General features: G+C 40.6%; 1 protein-coding gene across 1 annotated transcript; it reads right to left on the bottom strand.

Annotated features, from left to right (window-relative positions):
- Window positions 1-9,850: 9,850 nt before the first annotated feature.
- On the bottom strand, window positions 9,851-20,949 carry DYNLRB2 (dynein light chain roadblock-type 2). The gene is made up of 5 exons (XM_075073640.1): window positions 20,804-20,949; window positions 20,178-20,253; window positions 14,808-14,975; window positions 12,556-13,024; window positions 9,851-12,501 (listed from the first exon to the last, which is right to left on the bottom strand). Exons 1-4 carry the CDS (start codon window positions 20,804-20,806, stop codon window positions 12,981-12,983), a joined length of 291 nt encoding a protein of 96 aa, XP_074929741.1. The 5' UTR covers window positions 20,807-20,949; the 3' UTR covers window positions 9,851-12,501; window positions 12,556-12,980.
- Window positions 20,950-22,236: the final 1,287 nt, after the last annotated feature.

Genomic DNA, 22,236 nt, shown 5'->3' with positions numbered 1-22,236 from the left:
TTGCTCTCCTTGGCTTTTGGAAGTCTGCTTAGCCACCTACATCATGCACAATTCTCACGGTGTACAAGTTATACAAAATACGGTTACCTTTGAATGGCATAGAAGGATTACTTTAAAGCTGCACCAAAGGTGCCCCCACTTATCTGGGATTTTGTGGATTGAAAACATTCTGCACTGATTAGCTATTTAGATTTTTAAAAGGGAACAGATGAGTCTGGACAGAAAGTGCTCTCCTTTCTTTCACTTTCACTTTTTTAAAATTGATTTGACAGTGACAAAGACCTCAGAAATAACTAGTTTGTGTGAAAAATTATATGCAAAATAAAATTTACTTGTTGCCATGACTCCTGGAGTAAAGTACTACACAGGAATGGATAAGGGTGACAGAATCAGACATTTAATGCTGATTCTACTACCTTTAATCATAATAGATAGCACTTGACTCTACAACAGTCCCATTGACTTCCATAAGGGACTACAGTCAACATCAGCAAGGGGATCAGAATCTGGTCCTTGGATTTTCAACTCTTTTAGTTGGGGACTGTGTCACTTCACTACTGGAGTGCACTGGGCCCAGATACGATGCTATGCAAAGATAGAATAATAACAATGTTGTTCAGATCTTGGTTTCTAAGTGGAGATTGTTGAAAGGGATTGTTTGTGGCCTGAGAATTACCTGTCCTCTTTTTATTTTATATCTTGTCTTCCTGCTTTGTTGTTTGCTGCTCTGCTGTCTGAACAAGCTTGTAAATAGATAATAGCCAAACGCTCCAATAAAGACAGAAAGGAAAGTCTGAAACAAACCCGATGGAATGAACAAGTGACACAGGAAGTGAGCATGTTAATGAAAACAGAACCACGCTTGTGAGCAACCAACTGCTGTAGTTTCAGAGGTAGAAATGACCACAAGCCCAGGGGCTATAAGAAGGAAAGTTGTGAACTTAGCATTCACCACAGAATGTTAATAATTAATGTAACAATCCAAAATGGGGGGAAACGAACACTTAGACCCTGCTACAATGGCCTGCGTTTGTTTGTGTATGAGAGAGAGATGCCGGGTCCTCAATACATCATGAGCCATTCGGGTATACTCTGGGAATAATGATTGCATATTGATTTTCACTGTATTTGTGGACTGGAAAAATCAGCAAAAAATCTTTATAGCGATTATTTCTAATAACAGGCCAGGGCAAATGTTCCTCATCAGAGACTGTCTGAGAGTGTGAAAATAATTGAATATAAATATGCAGTTGGGCTCTTTAGAGCTAACATAAACAGATACTAAAACAAACAGTTCTAGAATATATAGGTCACACACAATTCATATGAGTACTTAGCCATCTCATTGGCCTAAACAGTGCATGCAAACTAGTATCCACAAATATTTTTGCCTACCAATTGCAGTTTCAAATTCTAAGTTCAGGCTTTCAAAATCTGGGCTAAAATTTTCAAAATTGCGTAAATGACTTAGTCTCCTTAATAGAGATATAGGAGTCAATGAGACTTAGGCTACTAAGTGATTTAGGCACTTTTGAAAATTTCCTTCTGTCCCATAATGTCAGTGTCCACAGGCTCTTGCTGGGCTGATCTTTATAGTTTACACTGCAGTAATGCTCAGTGTTTCTGACCAAACCTCATCGGCAGATAAGTCTGCTCAGTGGTCTGTGAGGGGATGTTGGATGGGATGGGAACTGAGTTACTGCAGAGAATTCTTTCTTGGGTGCTGGCTGGTGAGTCTTGCCCACATGCTCAGGGTTTAGCTGATCGCCATATTTGGGGTCGGGAAGGAATTTTCCTCCAGGGCGGATTGGCAGAGGCCCTGGAGGTTTTTCGCCTTCCTCTGCAGCGTGGGGCATGGGTCGCTTGCTGGTGGATTCCCTGCAGCTTGAGGTCTTCAAATCTCAATTTTGAGGATTTCAATAACTCAGTCATGGGTTCGGGGTTGTTATAAATGTGTATGGGTAGGGTTTTGTGGCCTGCCTTGTGCAGGAGGTCAGACTAGATGATCATATTGGTCCCTTCTGACCTATGAGTCTATGAGTCCTGAGCAAACACATATTTAATGGCAATCCCTGTCCTGAAAAGTTTACAATCCAAGTAGATGAGGGGAAACAGGCACAGAGAAGGGAAGTGACTGGTACAAGGGGCCACAGCAAGTCCTTGACAGAGTTAGGAATAGGACCCAGGTCTCCTGAGTCTTAGTCTGTGGAGTCCACTGGACAATGCTGCTTTTAGCCATCCTCCCAGGCTCTGACTGCTTTGGAAGCATGTGATGCATACACAGCTACATCACAAGCTGTTAGTGGAACTCCATTCTTGATACCTATTACATTTGTTTGTCTTGGTTTTGGTTTGGAAAGATACTTGACATAGGGATGATCACATTTACCCAGACCTTTTGACCCATGTTTAGTCATCTTTTTTTTTTTAATGAGCAATACCAATATCCTGCACTGTTATCTTGTTATGAGGTGACTTAAAAGGGCAGATATGCTGGAGCATATTCTTGGACTCATAGCATTAGTTGGCTTTATCCTGTAGACATGGGAACTCTGATTCATTGTTCAAGGTCTGTAATGAATAATGCATTATAAGCCTATTCACTAAGATTTCCTGTGTGCTACAGTATTAAAAATGTCGTATGCACAGGATTCATAATTGTCCTTTATATTTAACAACATAAGTAGATAATGTCTATTGCGTGGCCAGCACACACACATTCTGATGTTGGATCTTTTTGTTGTTTAACATTTTCAGAGCATGCTGAGCAGAGAGAACTTCATAATCTATTAAAAATTATTAATGAAATTTAAACACAAACCATGCATTTCCCAAGAGAGAGATTCCAAAATAAGCTCTGTATTTAAATGCAGATACATAACTGCAATACATAAACCTATGTATTCTGAGGCTGATGGGAATGCTGCTCTGAAAAGACCAGGCTGTATTGTGGGTTGGTGGAGAATATGGTGTTAAAAGACTTGAAGCTGTAGATAGGTCTGGTAATATTATGGAACACATTAATACACACAGTCAGCTTTATGCTGTGTTTTTGTTGGGCAAAAATTAAATCTTGGCATGTGACAGTATCAACTCCTGATCAAGATAATATAGTATGTAGCTCTTGAGTTTAATATGCAGAAGTAATTGTTTTTACAGCAGGTGAATGAATCACCAGATAATTGATTTAGTGGATATGTAAGTGGGCAAGGTTTATGCTTTACATGGTTCAAAGTATTCAATCAGTTACTGAATCTTGGATGGCTAATTGCAAATCCATACTCAAACAGCATTGGATCGTGGATAGTGTCTGTTCATTGCATATCTACTGGTACACTTACAAAGTAAGGCAGAAATACAGTTGAAGTTAAACCTTGAAAGATCTTTATGTCAAAAGGAACCTGATTCTGATCTCACTTACACCAGTATAAAGCAGAGGGAGCTCCAATGAAGACAAGATCAAAATTAGGCCCAGAGTCTGTACAAAAGGTGCCCAGGTTTGCAGTGATGTTAGAGCTTTGTGTTTCGTGATGTAATCTTTTACTATACTTGGCACTTGCTGACACGTTTTGTTTAGGATTTCAGTGGAGGCACCAGAGATTGAACTGGCAAGGAAACCAAACTGTCCACACACATACACAGGTGGTCCCTGCATGTTTGTGGGTTGGTGTAGGGCATGGTGGCTGCCCTTACTGAACCTATTGTATGGACTAAGGAAGATTCTTCAGACTCCAGTGTTATCAGTGTGGCACCTTTCAGTAGCATTGGAGTAATTTAAAATAATTGTAAAGAAATGTGATGATTAACTTGGAGAAATAGCTTTTTTGTTACTCCAAAACAGAAGAGGGTTTTGGGTTTTAGCTCCGATAATGAAGAGACTCGGTGTGAAATCATGAACACTATGCTAGGGTTTCTATATTTGTGTGTGGGTGTGGATATGTGTATAGCCCCACCACAAACACCCCTTGTGGACCGGACCAAGAATCTGATCCAAAGCCCACTGAAGACAGTGGAAGGACTCCCATTAAATGGAAAGATTCCTATGATCTTTAATCAGCCCTCAATGCTGTAGTCCTTATTCAGGCAAAACTCCTCTTGAAGAAAATTGGTCTTGACCAGCTGTATTTTTATACCACTGTTATCACTGCAGTCTGTGAGCACCTTCCAGTAGTGCATCAAGCAGAGTGACTACACATTTGTCACTTGTTCGTTCACTCATCCTCTCTCCAGGGGGGGAAACATTGGAGTGGAGGGTCTTTATTTGGTGGGTTGGTTTGCTTGTTTAATACAAATATACCTGTTGCGATGTGTTTGTTAGAGAAGGCAAGGTCAAAGAAATTCACCTTGCACTTGGAGTGGAAGGAGGTGAGGTTTGCGATGGTCCTTGGTTCTTGGGGAAAATCTTTCCACCGTCCCAGGCTGCCCCCAGAGAAAGTTCTCTCTCTGCCCTCCCCCCTAGCTTTACTTTTATTGTTGAGTTTCACATGTAGTGTAGACATGCTAAATCGATCCCCGATTGCTCTCCCATCAGCTGCTGAACTTCAGTATCATTTTCCTGCTTATCTGGTCAGCTAAGGGTTAACTATTTGTTCTTTCTGTTATCTGCCATCTAGTGACCAGACTCTAAAGTGCAGTAACTAAACAAGTGCTTATTAACGTGTGTTTTCTTTTTAAATTGTGCACTTTAATGCAAAAATCGATCTTCATGTAAATGAAATTTGAGATTTCTCCTTAAAACCAGCATTATTTCTTGAGTAAAAAGCAAACAAAACAAGAACAGAAATCCCTCTCCTTCCCCCAGAAAAAAACTAACAAAATTCGACAACACCCTTTCTTCATTTTCTTATGCTGGATTATAAAGTGCAGTAATACAGATTCCTCACTGATAGCAGCATGTCAGTTCTCACGTCTGGGTCTTCCTTTTAGGCAGCCCACAGTGCCATCTGCAATAACTGACACTCACTCCACAGGGCTGAGAAAGTGCTTGAGGTAGATTTCTGCTAGAAATTACAAGAGAAGGATGTGGAGATGTTCCGGTTTAATATCCGCTCTTTCTTATCTATATTAGAAATGGCTATCACTGAGCATGCCTCAGCAGAGCTGGAATTATGAAGAACAGCACTCTTTCAGGTGCTTAAATTTTCTGAAGCCACAGTAATACTTATGAGCGATAAAGGACCATAGCTGGGCTAGTGTAGTGCATTTTGTGCTTTACGCATAAGTGAAAGGAGGAGAATCAGGCCCTTAGGTGGTCAGGTCTTCAGGTCAAGGACTGTGTCTTGTGTGTATAGAGAATGCCTAGCACGTTGTAGGTGCTACTGGAATAATAGCAAAATCAGATTGTACAATCTGCCTTGGAGAATATTCTGAAATGAGCAATCTGGCATTCGAAAGAGGCTAGACTAGATTCTCCTCTGCCTCTGAATTATGCTTTAGTGCTAAACATCCTTTTAACAACATGCACAGCAAATGAAATCCTTGCTTAACCAGGGATGGCAATGGTGCTGGAACAATCTTCTAGTGGGGGTGCTGAGAGCCACTGAGCCAAACTTTAAGCCTTGTATATAATGGAAACCACTTCAAACTAGGGGGTTCAACAGCACCTAGTTCCAGCACCTGTTAGGGATAGTCTGCATTTTTCAGTCCGTTCCCTTCAAGGAGCTGATACCATTTACAATTTCCTCTTCCTGGTGCAATCACATGTGCTTGAAATATTGCTTTCAAGGGTCCACTTAGCTTGCCAGTTTAGTTCCAGAGTTTTACGCTGAAATCCATGCTGCTTGGCAGACAAGCAGATAATTCAGGTAGTGGACACTAACCATAAATTGTTGCAGATAATTAGTAGATTAGAACGAAACTGGCAGCTTTTCACAGTTGGCAATAATAATTCCTTACTAAGACACCAGCTCCATGGCTATCGGTCCATTACTAATTGAAATTTATTTTCCTATGCAGGATGCATGTTGAATAGGTTTGAATAAACATTTTTCATTATATATAATTTTTATTTGAATCTTGTGTTCAGGGTTCTGGCCAGTACTGGAAACACTGAAATACCACGAGCCACTCATACCCCAGAAATCTCATGGAGGTCTCCTGAGATTTCCAGTAGAATTTTGCAAACCTTTACAATATACGATGAACCCTTTTATTCCTGTATCAGAGGGGGAGCGTGTTAGTCTGGATCTGTAAAAGGCGACAGACTCCTGTGGTACCTTTATAGAATAACAGAAGTATTGGAGCATAAGCTTTTGTGGGTGAATACCCACTTCATCAGACTTCCTTTACTCCTGTTTTACCTAACTAAGGTCCTCATTGGCAATGTACTTAAGTACATGCCTGCCTTTAAGCACATGGTTAGTTCTGTTAATTTTAAAGGAACTACTTACATGCTTAAAACTAAACATGTACTTTAGTGCTTTCCTGAACTGGGGTCTAAGTGCAGAGATTGGAAGCAATTTTGTATGACAGAGTTTCTGACTTAGTGGATAAGATGTGGGACTACCACTTGAGACATTGGTTTTAGTGCTAGCACTGCTAATATTGTCCAACATAGCCTTTGGCAAGACCGTTCCGTGGTTGCCCATCTGACATATGTACATTGCTCTTCTGGTAAGAGGAATGTAGTACACCTTTACCCCAATATAACGCGACCTGATATAAAACGAATTCGGATATAACACGGTAAAGCAGTGCTCTGGGGGGGGGGGCAGGGCTGCACACTCTGGATCAAAGCAAGTTTGATATAACATGGTTTCACCTATAACACGGTAAGATTTTTTGGCTCCCGAGGACAGTGTTATATTGGGATAGAGGTGTAGTAGGAATAATTTCACCAGACCCTGGAGTTTCACGTCCACTTTTTGAAAAGTTGCTCTGGTTGGTTAGAATGTAGATTGCCATGTTTTGTATCCATCTTCTTCTTTGACTTAACTATGGACTTCATAGACATCAAAATAAGTGCAGCATCTGCTGCTCCTATTAACTTAATCCTGAGTAAGGAGTGTAGGATTCAGCCCACCCATTCTACAGTGCTTTTAAATGTAAAGCACTATAAAAGTGCTATTTTACTATTAAATATAAACCATATTGTAAAACTTGTAACCCACAACTGCCTATTTCATGATTTTTGCTGGTCTTCTCTACAAAGATTTCTGCCCCAACTCCTCCAATCATGTCTAAACAATACATCTTGGGTTTAGTCCGTAAGCTGCTGCTTTATGCGATCTTGAGTGATGAATGGTATGGCCTAATATAGTCTACCTCTAGAATACAGAGCATTGAGGATGTGTCAGAAAAGAGAACTCTCCTAGGTACAAGAGATATAGACTCTGGACTATGGGTGTGATTTCCCCCCCCCCCCCCGCCACTTTACATCAGGGTGTGGAGAGGCAGAGTGGCCTCCCTGCAGGCTGGAAAGGGAGGGATCGCTACACTCCCTCTGGTGGGCAGAGCTGAACCCACCCCACCCCCTCACCAGAAATTCTGGGGCAGGATAGGAAGTAAAGGGTATAAAAGGAGGGCTCTGCAGCTCAGTTGAGTAGGAGCCAGGGAAGGAGATGGATGCCTCTGCTCTGCCACCTGAGGGCTGAATTGGTGCTCTGCAGCACCCCTCCCCCAGAGGAGACGGACCCAGAAGAGTAGTTGCTGGGACTATCGTTCACTGTGTACCCAGAGGACCTGTGGATTCCAGAGATACCAAACCCCAGGGAAGCAGGAAGTAGCCTAGGACAGCCCTTGACTGTCTGGTTATGTGGCTGACTGCTTCTAGGTCAGTGTGTTGCAGCTGGATCCCTGCTGACCCACTGGCAGACGACTCTGCCCTGGGCTGGGACGTGGTGGAGTTGGGTGGGCCTGCATCCCCCTACCCCTGCCACTGGAGTAGTTGACTCCCCACCATATGCCAGGAGGTCTGTGTCAGTCTACCATCTGGCAAGCTAGGATGCTAGATTGTGTGGGTGTTCCCCCCTTCTGGAGCCCCTAGACTGGGTGCTCATCCTAACCTGAGTGTTTGCTGGCTGCCTTGGCCCACAAGCTGAGGCTAAAGCTTGTTCCCAGCTCTGCTCCACCCAAAGGGCTGGAGCCGCAGACTGTCTGTGTGTAAGCTGGCTGTCTTGGCCGAGAGGCTTAGGCTACAGCCTGCTCTCTGCTCGGCTCTGCCCAAAGGGCTAGAGCTCCAAACTGTTAAGTACTGACCACAACTGAGGGGCTGCAAGCTAAAGACTCCTGTGTGCCCTGCTCCACCCGAGGGTGGGAACATGAGCACCCAACTATTATTTCTTGTTTGCCTCTGTTAGATGGGTCCAGACCTATAGACCACTTACAACTCAGCCCCGCCAGTGCAACCCGAGGGTTACCACGCAATACAAGAGGCAGAGTGGCCTCCTTCCCCACTAGTAAATTGAGAACAATTCCATTGAAATCAATGGTGCAAAACCAATGCAAGTGAAAAGTGAATCAAGCCAAATGCTGATTTTCTTTGAAAAATATCCATGGTATGATTCAAGAAAGGCTCCAAATCATCAAGTAAGGTGTGAAACACCCAATGCAATCTTGCAAGAGTATTTGTCACCCTTGCTCCCAAGGCCACGGCAAAGTCATACAACTGAGCCTTGTTGTTGGGACCTAAATCTCTCTAGTAACCAATACAACTCTGTTTTAATTTGTCCAGGAAAAGAGAACAAAAATTATTGTACTGCTGTTGACTCCTCTAATTTGACTGCCTGAGATACAAAAAAATATTTTGCAGCCCAGGTAATACTAATCTCTAGACAATCATGGTAAACAGAACATAATAAAAGGGCAACCACCAGTATATTTATACGGTGTGGTGTTTTTTTTTTCTATGGGGCCAGTCCAGCAGCTGTATCTGCTGTTAGGGACTACATATGCATGTAATAGAGGCAGGACTTGTCCCTGAATTAGGGAAAGCCCACATTGACTGAAATGCTGCTGTTGCCATGTAAGATTAAAACCAGCTGCATAACTCTTGGCAGTAATAGCCATGGTGTCTAATTGCATTTTCAGGTATTTTATTAAGCTGGCCTTTTCAAGTTCATCATTATTAATATTTATGATCAGACAATGTTCCTTCAGGGACTCTGGTGTTGTCCAAATAGCTCACCTTGTTAGGTTAAATTTACAGCAGGATGTGAAATAAGAGAAGACTATACAGAACGGATGTTAAAAGCAAGCTTTTTAAGAGTTCTAATTTGTGTGCTTATAAAGATGTCTTCAGCACATGTAAAACATTTTTTCACTGGGATTTAGACTGGTGACTATTAGTAACACATGACAAAAAACAAAGATATGAAACCTTAATCACTAGCCCTGAAATATTGAGTTAGGGGAATTCCTGTTTGTTTTTGGTGCTTTCTATACGATCTATGATCACACTAAATTCTGTTAGCAAATATGGGATCTTTTAGCGTGCTGTGACTGAATATTTAATACCCTCTTTTACACTACTAAATACTTTTTAAAAAATCTTCTGTAGCATAAAGATGCACTGTTCTTGTTTTGGCAACAGGGGTGACTTGTAAATTCCTACAGATCTGCAGAGGTGACAAATCAGATGACAATCAATTAGATCATGTACTTTTTGTCACTTGTAGGGAGTGTTTGAATCATTCTTCCATCGATTCCTAAAGAAGAATTCTAACAATGCTTTACTCATGTTAAACCACATCTACCTAAAATTCAAAAGGTTGAGCTGAAAGTACATTTGAAAAAGTGACCTGAATATTTCTACACGCAGAATGTAATGTACACTAACTCATTAAGTGCATATCTCATCCAGCTGAATTACACATGCCCAAAGCCCACTTTGTAACAAACTACAACATGCAAATGTATTGATCAAAGATGTTCGTGCTAAGTGGCAGATAAGTAAAACTTGAAGCAGATAAACAACTGGCTTGCATTATTATTGTAAATGGGACAGATGGCACTAGGTGGTATCTCAGGAGAGCTTCAACATTTGTCAAAAATAAATGTTAAGGCAAAGCCAAGATGTTTGTTGTATTTTTAAAGTGGGAGAATGATCCAGTGACAGATTTCTATTGCTATTACAATAGTTTATTTTTATCATCCCAAATGTGTGATATCATTTTGTCAGATGGATGTTGGAACACTTGAGTGATGGTTGCTGAGAGAAAAGCAGCATTCTGATTAACTCAGAACATGCTAGTTTAGTCGATCGGCCAACCATTATCCATAAAATTAGTCTTTTAAAGAATACTATGCATGTCACTGAAATTCTTTTTCTCCTGGTTAAATGTTATCAGGATTCTAAATACAATTGGCTGGTAGAGATTACACTGGTGGTTCTATCACCTAAACACCAACTTCACCATAGCCTGAGCAGTCTTAAGTAATAGTTTTGTACTGTAATTTTAAAATTACATTTTCATCCTTTGATTCTGCTTTTCCTTCTATTACTTTCCACCTTTGTTCAGATGAATCTGCTGACAGCAGATTCCACTGAGATTATGGATACTCTCTCAATTTTTACTTTTTTCTGTTGAAAAACCACAGCTCTGTCCAGTAGCTTTCTAATAGAATATGGAAATAAAAATGGCAAGATATTTCATTATATATTTATAGTCTGTAATGAGAATGTTGCTAATACTGCATATACTTGCACAGCTTGTAAGGAGCCTTGGTAAAGAATCTACAGTACACTTAGGAACAGAAAACTCAGCTTGCAATTTCATGCAATTGTCACTAGTTACACCGCCAACAGTGGACCAGACTTTGCCCTCAGATCTGCATCCATGACTCCCAGGGCTTCTAACATGAGTTGTGATGGGAATGAATTTGTGAGCATTATTTGGACATTTGAAGATTGCATATAATGACTTATAAACCATTTCTACACATTAAAGCCCCTTTTCGGCAATTAAGTCTGTGCTTACTTTTGAACATGGGCTTAAGTCTCATTTCAACTGGCTTTAAATCCATGCTTAAATATAACTTTGAACTTAAGTTCATCCCTATTCAATAGTGTACTTAACCCCTTCAAGTACTTTGATAAATTGGGACCCAAATCAAAGTGATAATCATTGCTTCAAGAATATCAGATTAAAGTTTGAAAGACGTTTACACACACAAAAGAAAGATAACAGAAGTGAAGAACAAATATTGCCATGTACAAAGCTTTTCTCTATGCATGAGAGTACTGCCATGTCTGCCTGAAGGCCATTTTTCATGGCGCTGGAAGGTATTAAGGGGTGACGCCATCTGATATTTTTGACAACTTAGTCCTTACTATGTAATATTATCTAACTTCAGCAGTTTGCTGGAGTAATATAATGCAAAAATAATATATTGGATATTAATTTAGTTATTTGTTAACAAAAAAAAATCTAAAATAGACAAAATAAGAATGGGGCTACATCTCCTCCCTTCAACACTGCTGTGACTGTTGATTTGCAGTAGAATTAGTCCAGAAGCTAACTAGAGGAAGTGAAAGGAAAGCCAGACACACTGACTTTGACTTGTTACACAGGATATCCCTCAAAATGCCAAAGTATTTCTTTTATGAATAAAAGTTAGACAGACATTTGACAATGACTGGCTTGCTGTTAAGAAGCATTACTACCACAGAACTAGGGAAGGTGATAAATTGGAAACTTAGTTTTGGTACATGTTTGCCAACATTCACTAATGAACTGTTGTCACTTTAAATTTAGAACTAATAATTTACATGAAAGACCATAGGAAGTAGGGAGTGTTTTCTTGTACAGCACAGAGTACATTAGCAATGTTCAAACATATGCTCTGCTTTATTTTACTTCAGTATGTAAAGAGATTGATTTGCTATATTTATTTCCATGTAATGGTCCTTTTCATGACAGCCATTCATATTTTCAACTGTCACCCAGTAAGTGGATATTATACTGTGGCTGCACCATCAAAAACCATCCTTTTGGCTTCTGTTATTCCCAAGCAACTGGATTCATTTTCTCCCTGGGTCTCTTTAGCCAGGCTTCCTGCCACTTCTAATTTCCAGATTGTTCCTACCTCCTGCCCCATGATGAAATATCAGCATAAAACCGTTCTTGACCTAGTGATGCTGAAAAAGTTTCACCTTTAATTTTAAAGAATCATTAGTAACGTGAAAATCTACATACACTTTAACTGTCTGACTTAAAACAATGGTCTGAACAGGTTTCCAATTTTGGAGAGAACTGCAAAATCTGTGGCAGTGTTGCAAAACATGCTGGAAGAAATGGCTCACTGTATTCAGTACATGCTGGATCTGAAGGTGGTCACATTTGAGTGTTTTATCAAGAGTTCTGATGGAGTTTACTTAGAAGCACTATCTAGAATTGCCAGTAAACACAAATTAATAACAGTTTTGCATTAATTGAAGGTGGAAGGACCATTCTCTTCATCTGGACCTTTCTTCAGCAGTAGCTTTAAATATTTAACTGAAGCTGTTGTGATTCAATTGTTCATTAGAAACGAAGGGTACTTAAGGTGGAAGTAAAATTATTTCTTTGTAACTACTGCATTTTGGTCATTCTAGAAACAGAACACAGTCCTCTTTACCCCCAATGGAACCAAGATGAGTAACCTGTTTAATCCTGTATTCTTGAGTTTATATGGGTATAGTTACGAGTACATACACAAGTTACTGATTTCCATGAAATGTGATTCCTACTTTAAAAAAAAAAACCCAAAATATAACAACCTAAACTTGTGATGTAAAGAGAATTCTTTAGTTACAAGAATTAGCCAGAAAATCCATTAACAAAAGGTTTTAAACATGTTGGTCTTCTGAGTATTTATCTACACATACAATGTTTGTTTTGCGCAAGCATAAGTTAAAGTACAGCTACAACTGAGAATATTAGCTTGGAAAAGTTTCAGCAATGACAAGTTACATACATTATGTAAGAACTCAGTGGTATGTTTGAAAATAATCAAAGGATTATTATTGCATTGGTATCTCTAAAAATATTGTTGCGGCAAGTCTATTCACATGGGTTCTGAATAACAATTAGAAGATACTCCTTATCTGTAAAGAAATACAAGAATATTGTAATCAAAATCAAGAAAAACAAACATTTAATATTTCAGAAATATTAACATCTGGCTACTGGTTTACTAGTAGTTTGCCCTGATTGATTTATTCCTATCTTAACAGAAATAAATGTTTGAATTTATATCCTAAAACATGCTTGACAAAAATGATTTCAGTCTTTTACTATTAATTGTCAACTAATTGGTATACCAAAGTAATAGGGCACAATTAAGCTTATATTGGTTTTACACCAATGTAACTGCATTGTCTTCACTGGAGTTACTTATGATTTCTAGTAGGAACAGTGAGATCAGTGGCATCAGTGCAGCCACTTTGCACTGTGCTGCCCGTGGAATCTGATGACAGAATCAGTATATCTGGCACTGAGGATTACCTCAATGTAAGGGGTGTTATGGTGGTACAAGTATAGAGAATCCAATGCCATCTCCCTCCCTACTGACACCATTAGGGGCAAGGCTGGGTCATCTTTATACCCTACACATTCTCAGCTGATATTTTTACCCATTCGGGTAGTTGGCAGCCAGCATAATATATGCTGGGGTACCAGTCTAGCGTGCACACACAGAATCACAGCACCTTTGCACTCCCCGTCCTGGCTGCCTCAATTTGTGGTGTATGCTCCTTGGCCATAGCTAAGGATCTGGCCCCTTATCCATACTAATTAGGGGAAACAACCCAAAGCAAATCAAAAACATTTGTACTTAAGATGAACAAGACAAATAAGTAATTCAATCATAATTGTTATATTAATGGTGCTAATACCACCTGTGTGATCAGTGACCTATTGTAAAAGAAACAATCTTATGAACAATGAGAAGCTTGGTACATACTGCACAGTATCAAGTTTAAAATGTGTTCTTAGAAACAACAATAGATGGATGATCATTAGTGGTTCGTTTGGTATTTGTTGTGAAAAAAGTGAACACATTTGCCATGTTTACTAAAAGCTAATTAGCTCCAACAGGAGTGTTGTAAATAAGATACCTGAGGTGACTGTCCTATTCTACTCAGCATTGGTGAAGTTTCCACTGTAGTACCGTGTCCAATTCTGGACACCACAGCTTAGGAAAGATGTGAATAAACTGAAGAAAGTCCAGGGGAGAGAGAAAAATGATAAATTTTTTAGAAAATCTGACCTATGAGGAAAGGTTAAAAAAAAATTGGTCATGTTTAGTCTTGAGAAAAGAAGACTTAGGGGAGAACTGATAAGTCTTCAAAATGTGTTAAAGGCTGTTAACAAGGGAAGAGTGAGCAATATTTATCCATGTCCACTGAAAACAGGACAAGTAGTAATGGGCTTAATTTGCAGCCAGGGAGATTTAGGTTAGCTATTAGGAAAAACTACAAAATTTTTAAGCTCTGGTATAGGCTTCCAAGGGAGGCTTTTAAGAACAGGTTGGACAAACAGTTGTCAGGGATACTTGGTCCAGCCCAAGTGCAGGAGGCTGGATCTGATGACTTCTTGAGGTCCCTTAGACCTACATTTCTGTGAAATCTGGTCTTATCTTCTTGCTCAAGTTCTGTATACTATAATCCTTATGCATCAAGATGCTAGTGTAGCTGTCTATGTAGACAAAAGAAGTGAACAATGCTGCGTGCACCCTATCCAAACGTAAAGGACTTATAGCAAAAGCAAGAAGTTATCTCTTATACTTTTGTTTTCATATATCATACATGTTCTATAGTAGCTTTGTGCTTTGAGAAACTTACAGCACAAAATTTTAACAATATTTTAGGAATAGAAATCTTAAATTACCTGGGGCTACCATGATTTCATGTTTCTTTGATCTGATCCGAAGAAAGGTTAGATCATTCTGAGGATCTATATCTCTCACTGTGCTCCTCGCTTTCATTGTGAGCTGATGAAGAAGACCTGCATATTGTACTGTTGTAGAGTTATCTAGGGTTGTTCTGATTGGAATTCCTGCAAACAAACAGGCATATTAAAGTAATTTTATTATTAAAATCTTTTAATGTCTGTCACATTAACGAAGTGGCAAAAAGAACGAGAGAAATTTTTCCATTAAATTATGGGTTTTATATTGTATAGGAAAAACAATTACATTGCTTAATATTAATACATAAGGCTATGATTTTTTTCATGGAGGTCCCAGAAGTTAGAGAATCAGTGACTTCCAGTGACCTCTGTGAATTCAGCCCCAGCAGCTTGCAGCTGTGGGGAGCTGTGAGGCACCCCTGTTCCCTGGGGGGGGTACCTCAGAGCTCTGAGCTATGTGGGTGTCAGGGGGACCCTGGGAGCTCCTGGTTGCTATGGACAGTGGGAGCTTGCTTGGAGCAGGACCCTGCAGCTGCCCAGCCTCTGTGTGCATAGGGTGGACCCCACATTTGAGCTCCCCATTTTGCCATGCCTATTTTTCCCAAAAGTCACGGACAGGTCACTGGCTTCTATGACTTTTTTTTTATTGCCCGTGGCCTGTCCCTGACTTTTACTAAAAATATCTGACAAAATATTAGTCTTACTAATACATACAGCCAAATTTCAAAAAGGATCTCTGAACCTGAAGTCAATGGCAGTTAGATGCCTAGAAGCTTTTGAAAAATCTCACTAGGTGTCTGTCTATATCTTTAGACACCTAAATACCTTTAAAAATCTAGCCCACAGTACTTACGTGTTTCATTGGGTCATCTATTCAAGATTACATTAAATGTTGCTGCTTTTTACATATTTTTACTATGTGTATTTTAAATATAAACCATCTAACAATCATTTTAGCCAACTGTATATAATAAGCATTTTACATGTTTAATGATGGAATAGGATTGGAAATTTATAATTTGTCAAATACCAAAGGAGACTATTGTAAAATGGTGTATTTGCATTTGGTGAGCATATTGCACCTTCTAGAACTGCTCTTTTAAAATTGCAATACAACATGCTGACAATAGATAGTCCACATTATACAATCCAAAATATTACGAATGTTTGACAATATATGGATCCAACCTACTACTGCGAGTCTGACAATGTAACATCAACATTCATTTTGATGAATTAATTGTAATATTCTGTCAAATAATTATTTCCATATCTGTAGACTATGCAGTCAGAACAAAAGATGTCTTTACAATTATGGTGTAACTGCACAACTCAAAACTATTAGGGCTTAGTATTTTTGCTTCACTTATAAAAAGCTACCTTGCTCTTTGGACTGCTTCCAGAGGCATCATGTTACAAGCCTGTGAGACAATACTCCCTATTTACATACTGATGATGGTACAGCTCCTAAATAATGGATAGAATTTTGCATATCCCAATGCCACAAAACATTTTGACATTATAAATAATCCAGAAAGGAGCAATTAAAATTTAAGAGGAAGGAGTGACTGATTTTCTGAGGAAAGATTAAAAATACAAATATTGTAAATCTTGGCTAAAAGAGTATTGAAGGAATATAACTTTCAAATATATTTGAAGAGCGATATATGAAGAAAAGTGAAAATACAAAAGGGAACAATTGGATGAAAGTGATAAAGGGAACACTGACGACAAATATTTGGAAAAAGTTCCAAAGAGTTAGATCTCTTAAACTATTTCCTAATCTCTTTAGAAAAGCATCCCTTGAGCAATTTAAACCCAAAATGATCTGATTTTTTGATTATCCTGTTCAAGGAAAATCTTTCACTGCAAGGGGATATAACAGGATGACCTAATAAATATATTCTCTCTCTTATATCTATGAAACCTTAGTATGTTGAAACTGAACTCAGGCAAATTTGGAAGTAGGGATTTAATAAGGACAAAGACAGGTGTTCTGCATTAGTGAGAGAACATCTACATAATCACATTGTGTAGATAGGGCAACAGTCACTTAAAAAGCAGCAATGAATAAAAATATCAAGTTTAGATGACCTTGAAACCAAATGACCATTCCAACAAACTCAGATTTCCAAATAAAATCTGTCAGTCTCTAAAGGTGTAAATAAAGTGAAATGTCTGGCCAAAAATAACCTGAAACTGAATGGCTGACATTAGTAATTTCCCTAGATTTAAAAGGAACTGATGCTCAGTTTGTGGAACAAACTGGATATTAAGAGAGAGGCCACCAGGGCCGATAATTTTTAAACTAGTGATCTTGTGTGTGAAAGACAGAATCAATCTGGAACCATTTTCAATTCAAACAATTGAATACAGCTCTATCAGGTGTAACAAACTTAAAGTAACTCTACTACATATTATTTTAAGAGGATGTTCAATATTATGTACTTGTTTCAGGAATTTTATCACCATTTTATTTACATTGTTAACAACTTTAAAAGAAAGATGAAAACAAGTTTGTTCTGTTTAAAAATAGGCACTTTAATCTCTTTTTAGAAAAATGCAGACACCTGGCAAAAAAAAAAAAAAAAAAATGAAGTGGACCACTAATTCAAACTGGTCTTCTGACTTCAAATACTGACTTCTTTAAAATAAATATGCAGTTATTTTTCATGCTCCTGGATGGAAAGGAACAGATTTTCAAACAAGTTAGTCACACAAATGTACATTTAATATGTATGACTAACTTGTTTGAGAATCTGTTCCTTTCCATCCAGGAACATTAAAATAAATAGTCATTTTTCAAGAAGTACATTTAATGTGTGTGGGCAGTCCCAGGTAACTGTACATGCAACTAGAGATTCTGGATAGTTGGGGAACCAGTTACACAAATAAGGCATGCAGTCATGAACCTGACTTTCTTGAAAGGCGGTGGCCTGGTTACGCTAGCTTTCTCGTATCTTGGATATGCCCACAGTTTAAGAGCAAGTTTGTTACATTTGCCCCCAATATAATTGGATGCAACATCTCTGAAGTAAATGCACATGTCCTGGGAGATCCCTGACTGACTCTGGCCAGAAAAGATTCTAGCACAGGGGTTGGCAACCTATGGCACACGTGCTGAAGGTGGCACACGAGCTGATTTTCAGAGGAACTCACGCTGCCTGGGTCCTGGCCACTGGTCCAGGGGGCTCTGCATTTTATTTTAATTTTAAATGTTTCTTAAACATTTTAAAAACCTTATTTACTTTACACAGAACAATAGTTTAGTTCTATATGATAGACTTAGAGACCTTCTAAAAATGTTCAAGTATTACTGGCATGCGAAACCTTAAATTAGAGTGAATAAATGAAGACTCGGCACACCACTTCTGAAAGGTTGCTGACCCCTATTCTAGAGGGAGGTGAGGAGATGGCAGTTGGAACAGAACACAGGGACGGCCTCATGCTCTCTGTCAGTGCCCCAATGAGTCAATCCAGAGAGATAGTGTTCTGACCTGCCTGTGCAAGGAAACTGAGACCCAGGAATAGGAATCTGATGATGATTGTAGTCTGTTAGTCTTTAAAGATACTACAACCATGATAACCTCTAAACAATGACATAAGAGCCCACCTAAAAGCGTAGGTGAAGATCAGGTGCATTAGCAGATCTGTGAGAGAAAGAATACTGTACTTGTATTATGTCAATGAAGCGGTGCTGAGAAAAGTGCTTTCTTTCATGCAAACAGGATTCACAACATTTGAAAAGTCAAGGTAGAAACTCAAACTTCCATAATCTGAATAAAGAAAACATTCTTCTTTTAAAAATTTAAGACAACAAAAATGAGAAAAATATTGTTTCCATAAAGTAGGCAACATTGTAAGCCAGGGGTCAGCAACCTTTCAGAAGTGGTGTGCCGAGTCTTCATTTATTCACTTTAATTTAAGGTTTTGTGTGCCAAGAATACATTTTAAACCTTTTTAGAAGGTCTCTTTCTAGAAGTTTATAATATACAACTAAACTATTGTTGTATGTAAAGTAAATAAGGTTTCAGAATGTTTAAGAAGCTTCATTTAAAATTAAATTAAAATGCAGAGCCCCCCGGACTGGTAGCCAGGAACTGGGTAGTGTGAATGCCACTGAAAATCAGCTCACATGCTGAGGGAGAGACTAGAATAAAAATACTCTGGATCAGAACCTTGGCCCCACAAACAGGCTTAAGTGAACAACTGGGGATTCCTCCAGGAGCACAGGACTGGCAGATCTGACTACATGCCATGCCCCACTCATCACCACCTGCAGTCCTCTACGTGAGGGTTATGGTCAAGGACCAGGTGGCATAATACAGGAGCCACTATTTCCACCAAATCTCTGATGACTCAAGGAAACACTTGAAGACCTCTGAAATAGTTGAAGTTAGAGCAGCCCTGAGGCTGTTGTCCAGCAGCCTAAGCCTAATTTCTGGCTGTGAGATATTTTTCTCTCAATATTTTTGTCTTTTTTGGGGGGGTGGGGAATGGGGAGAAATGAGTTTCTAATGTATTTTCTTTTAAAATATTATAATGTGAAACAGGTTGGTATGAAACAGACGAATGATTCTAAGAGGGGCTGTTCACTGCTCCCTTTTCACCTTCTGAGCTAGGGCAAGGGCTACCATTCAGTACTGTAAGTCTGGCCTTTCAGCTCTACATCATATGGTTGAATTTTGCTAACCCACATTTGGCTAAACAGCACACTTTAAAAAGGCATACAAAAATGGTGGTCTCTGACCAACTCTCACCAAGACTTAATGGCAGATGATGGAGTAAGGTATCAGACTATAAATATTAAGTTTCTCAGATCTGAAGAAAAGATCTGTGTAAGCTCAAAAGCTTCTCCAATAAAAGCAACTATCTTACTCACCTCATCTCTCTAATATCCTGAGATCAACACAACAACAACAATGCATATATTAATAGTTACTAGCAGACTATAAAGTATTATAAAAATAGAACTACAGTTGACCAAAAAACCAAAATGTGATGGATTTTTAACACGTGCTTCTCCACTTAATTCCTAATTCACAAACTTCTGGAATCTGCCATATTTCTGGCTTTCAGTATCTTGAATTAAATAAGCTGCAGCATATTAAAAATATAAGGTCAGATTTACAGAAGTGTGTGCATTTTTGTTGCACAAATCAGAGTTTGCATGCATCAGTTCTGAGTGTGCATTTTTGAAAGTCTAACCTGTAACAATTACATTTTTGCAAAATATTGTAAAGTAGTTACATTGTTTAATAACAAAGGATATATTGCAATGATTTAAGTGGTTACATCCAGTGCCTCTTTGAAATTTATTTTGGATTTATAAAACGGCAGTATATTTACCTTCTGCATTTACAACAATAGTTCCAATAACCCCTTTGTGTGCCTGAATCCTCTTTAGTGTTTCCTCTACTTCTGCCTGTAAAACAAAATGAAATCACAATTAACAGTCTGTAATACTGCTGTGTCCCAGCTCTCTCATGAAAGTGTGTGTGTGTGTCTCCCCCTTCTCTCCCCACATTTACACTCATGGAACCCTACTGAGGGCTGACTAGCTTCTTGGTTTTCATTCCTGCAGAAAAGTGCTGCGAGCCAAAACACGAGGATCTGTCCAGCAGCATTTACGCAGGCAGTGACTAGAGAGGAACAGGTAAGCACAGCCCACTGCAGGTGCCCTTCAGGAGCAATGGCGTCTGTAAGGTGCTCTAGTTTGGCAGAGGGGTCAGGTCCCAAAGACTCTCAGTGAAAGGCAGCGGATCTAGGAGTGCGCGCACCATGGGGAAAGTCAGAAAAAAGACTGTCCAGCACTGTGTGTTATAGGGACCGCTGCACCCCCAAAGAGCTGTCTAGTGACTGCCTCGCCCCCGCCTGCTGCTGGCCAGTGCTCCCCGCGGAGTGCAGCTGGGGGCTCCCAGGCCCCCGAAACTGGGGCTACCCAGCGCCCCCCATGCCCCGCTCCTCCCCGTTACCATGGCCAGGGACGCGCAGGAGGAGTCACCCGCGTGAGAGCTGCACTTTCTCCTCGCAACGGTTGCTATGGGGCAGTGCCGGAAGCGCTGCTGGGAGCGGAAGTGCTGGGGGGGGGGGCAGAGGAGCAGCCCCGCCCCCTGCGAACCTCATCCGTTCCCAGGTAACCGCAGACGTCGGCCCCTGCCGCCGCCCCAGGCTCCGCTCCGCGTGTGCCGGCCCCGCAGCGCGTGTGACCCCTCCGGTGACTCGCCCCAGCAGCACGTTCCCTTGGCTGTGGCCCTGCAGCCGGGGCGGTGGGGCCCCCGAACAGCTCCCTGCGGGCGGAGCGGCCGTCAACCCGCGCGCCCCGGGAAACCCAGGTCCTCAAAGGAAAACACCCAACCGAGACAACCGACCACCCCCCAATGAAACTAACACACCCAACCAACCCACGCAACCCCCCCACCCAATGAAACTAACACACCCAACCAACCCACACAACCCCCCCATGAAACTAACACACCCAACCGAGACAACTGACCACCACCCAATGAAACTAACACACCGAATCAACCCACACAACCCCCCCATGAAACTAACACACCCAACCAAACCGCACAACCCCCCCACCCAATGAAACTAACACACCCAACCAACCCACACAACCCCCCCATGAAACTAACACACCCAACCGAGACAACTGACCACCACCCAATGAAACTAACACACCGAATCAACCCACACAACCCCCCCATGAAACTAACACACCCAACCAAACCGCACAACCCCCCCACCCAATGAAACTAACACACCCAACCAACCCACACAACCCCCCCATGAAACTAACACACCCAACCGAGACAACTGACCACCACCCAATGAAACTAACACACCGAATCAACCCACACAACCCCCCCATGAAACTAACACACCCAACCAAACCGCACAACCCCCCCACCCAATGAAACTAACACACCCAACCAACCCACACAACCCCCCCATGAAACTAACACACCCAACCGAGACAACTGACCACCACCCAATGAAACTAACACACCGAATCAACCCACACAACCCCCCCATGAAACTAACACACCCAACCAAACCGCACAACCCCCCCACCCAATGAAACTAACACACCCAACCAACCCACACAACCCCCCCATGAAACTAACACACCCAACCGAGACAACTGACCACCACCCAATGAAACTAACACACCGAATCAACCCACACAACCCCCCCATGAAACTAACACACCCAACCAAACCGCACAACCCCCCCACCCAATGAAACTAACACACCCAACCAACCCACACAACCCCCCCATGAAACTAACACACCCAACCGAGACAACTGACCACCACCCAATGAAACTAACACACCGAATCAACCCACACAACCCCCCCATGAAACTAACACACCCAACCAAACCGCACAACCCCCCCACCCA

Source organism: Chelonoidis abingdonii, chromosome 19 (assembly GCF_003597395.2).
Source record: "Chelonoidis abingdonii isolate Lonesome George chromosome 19, CheloAbing_2.0, whole genome shotgun sequence".
NCBI classification, from domain to species: domain Eukaryota; kingdom Metazoa; phylum Chordata; order Testudines; family Testudinidae; genus Chelonoidis; species Chelonoidis abingdonii.
The sequence above is the reverse complement of the archived record's forward strand: the minus strand, read 5'-3'. Positions and strand labels throughout refer to the sequence as shown.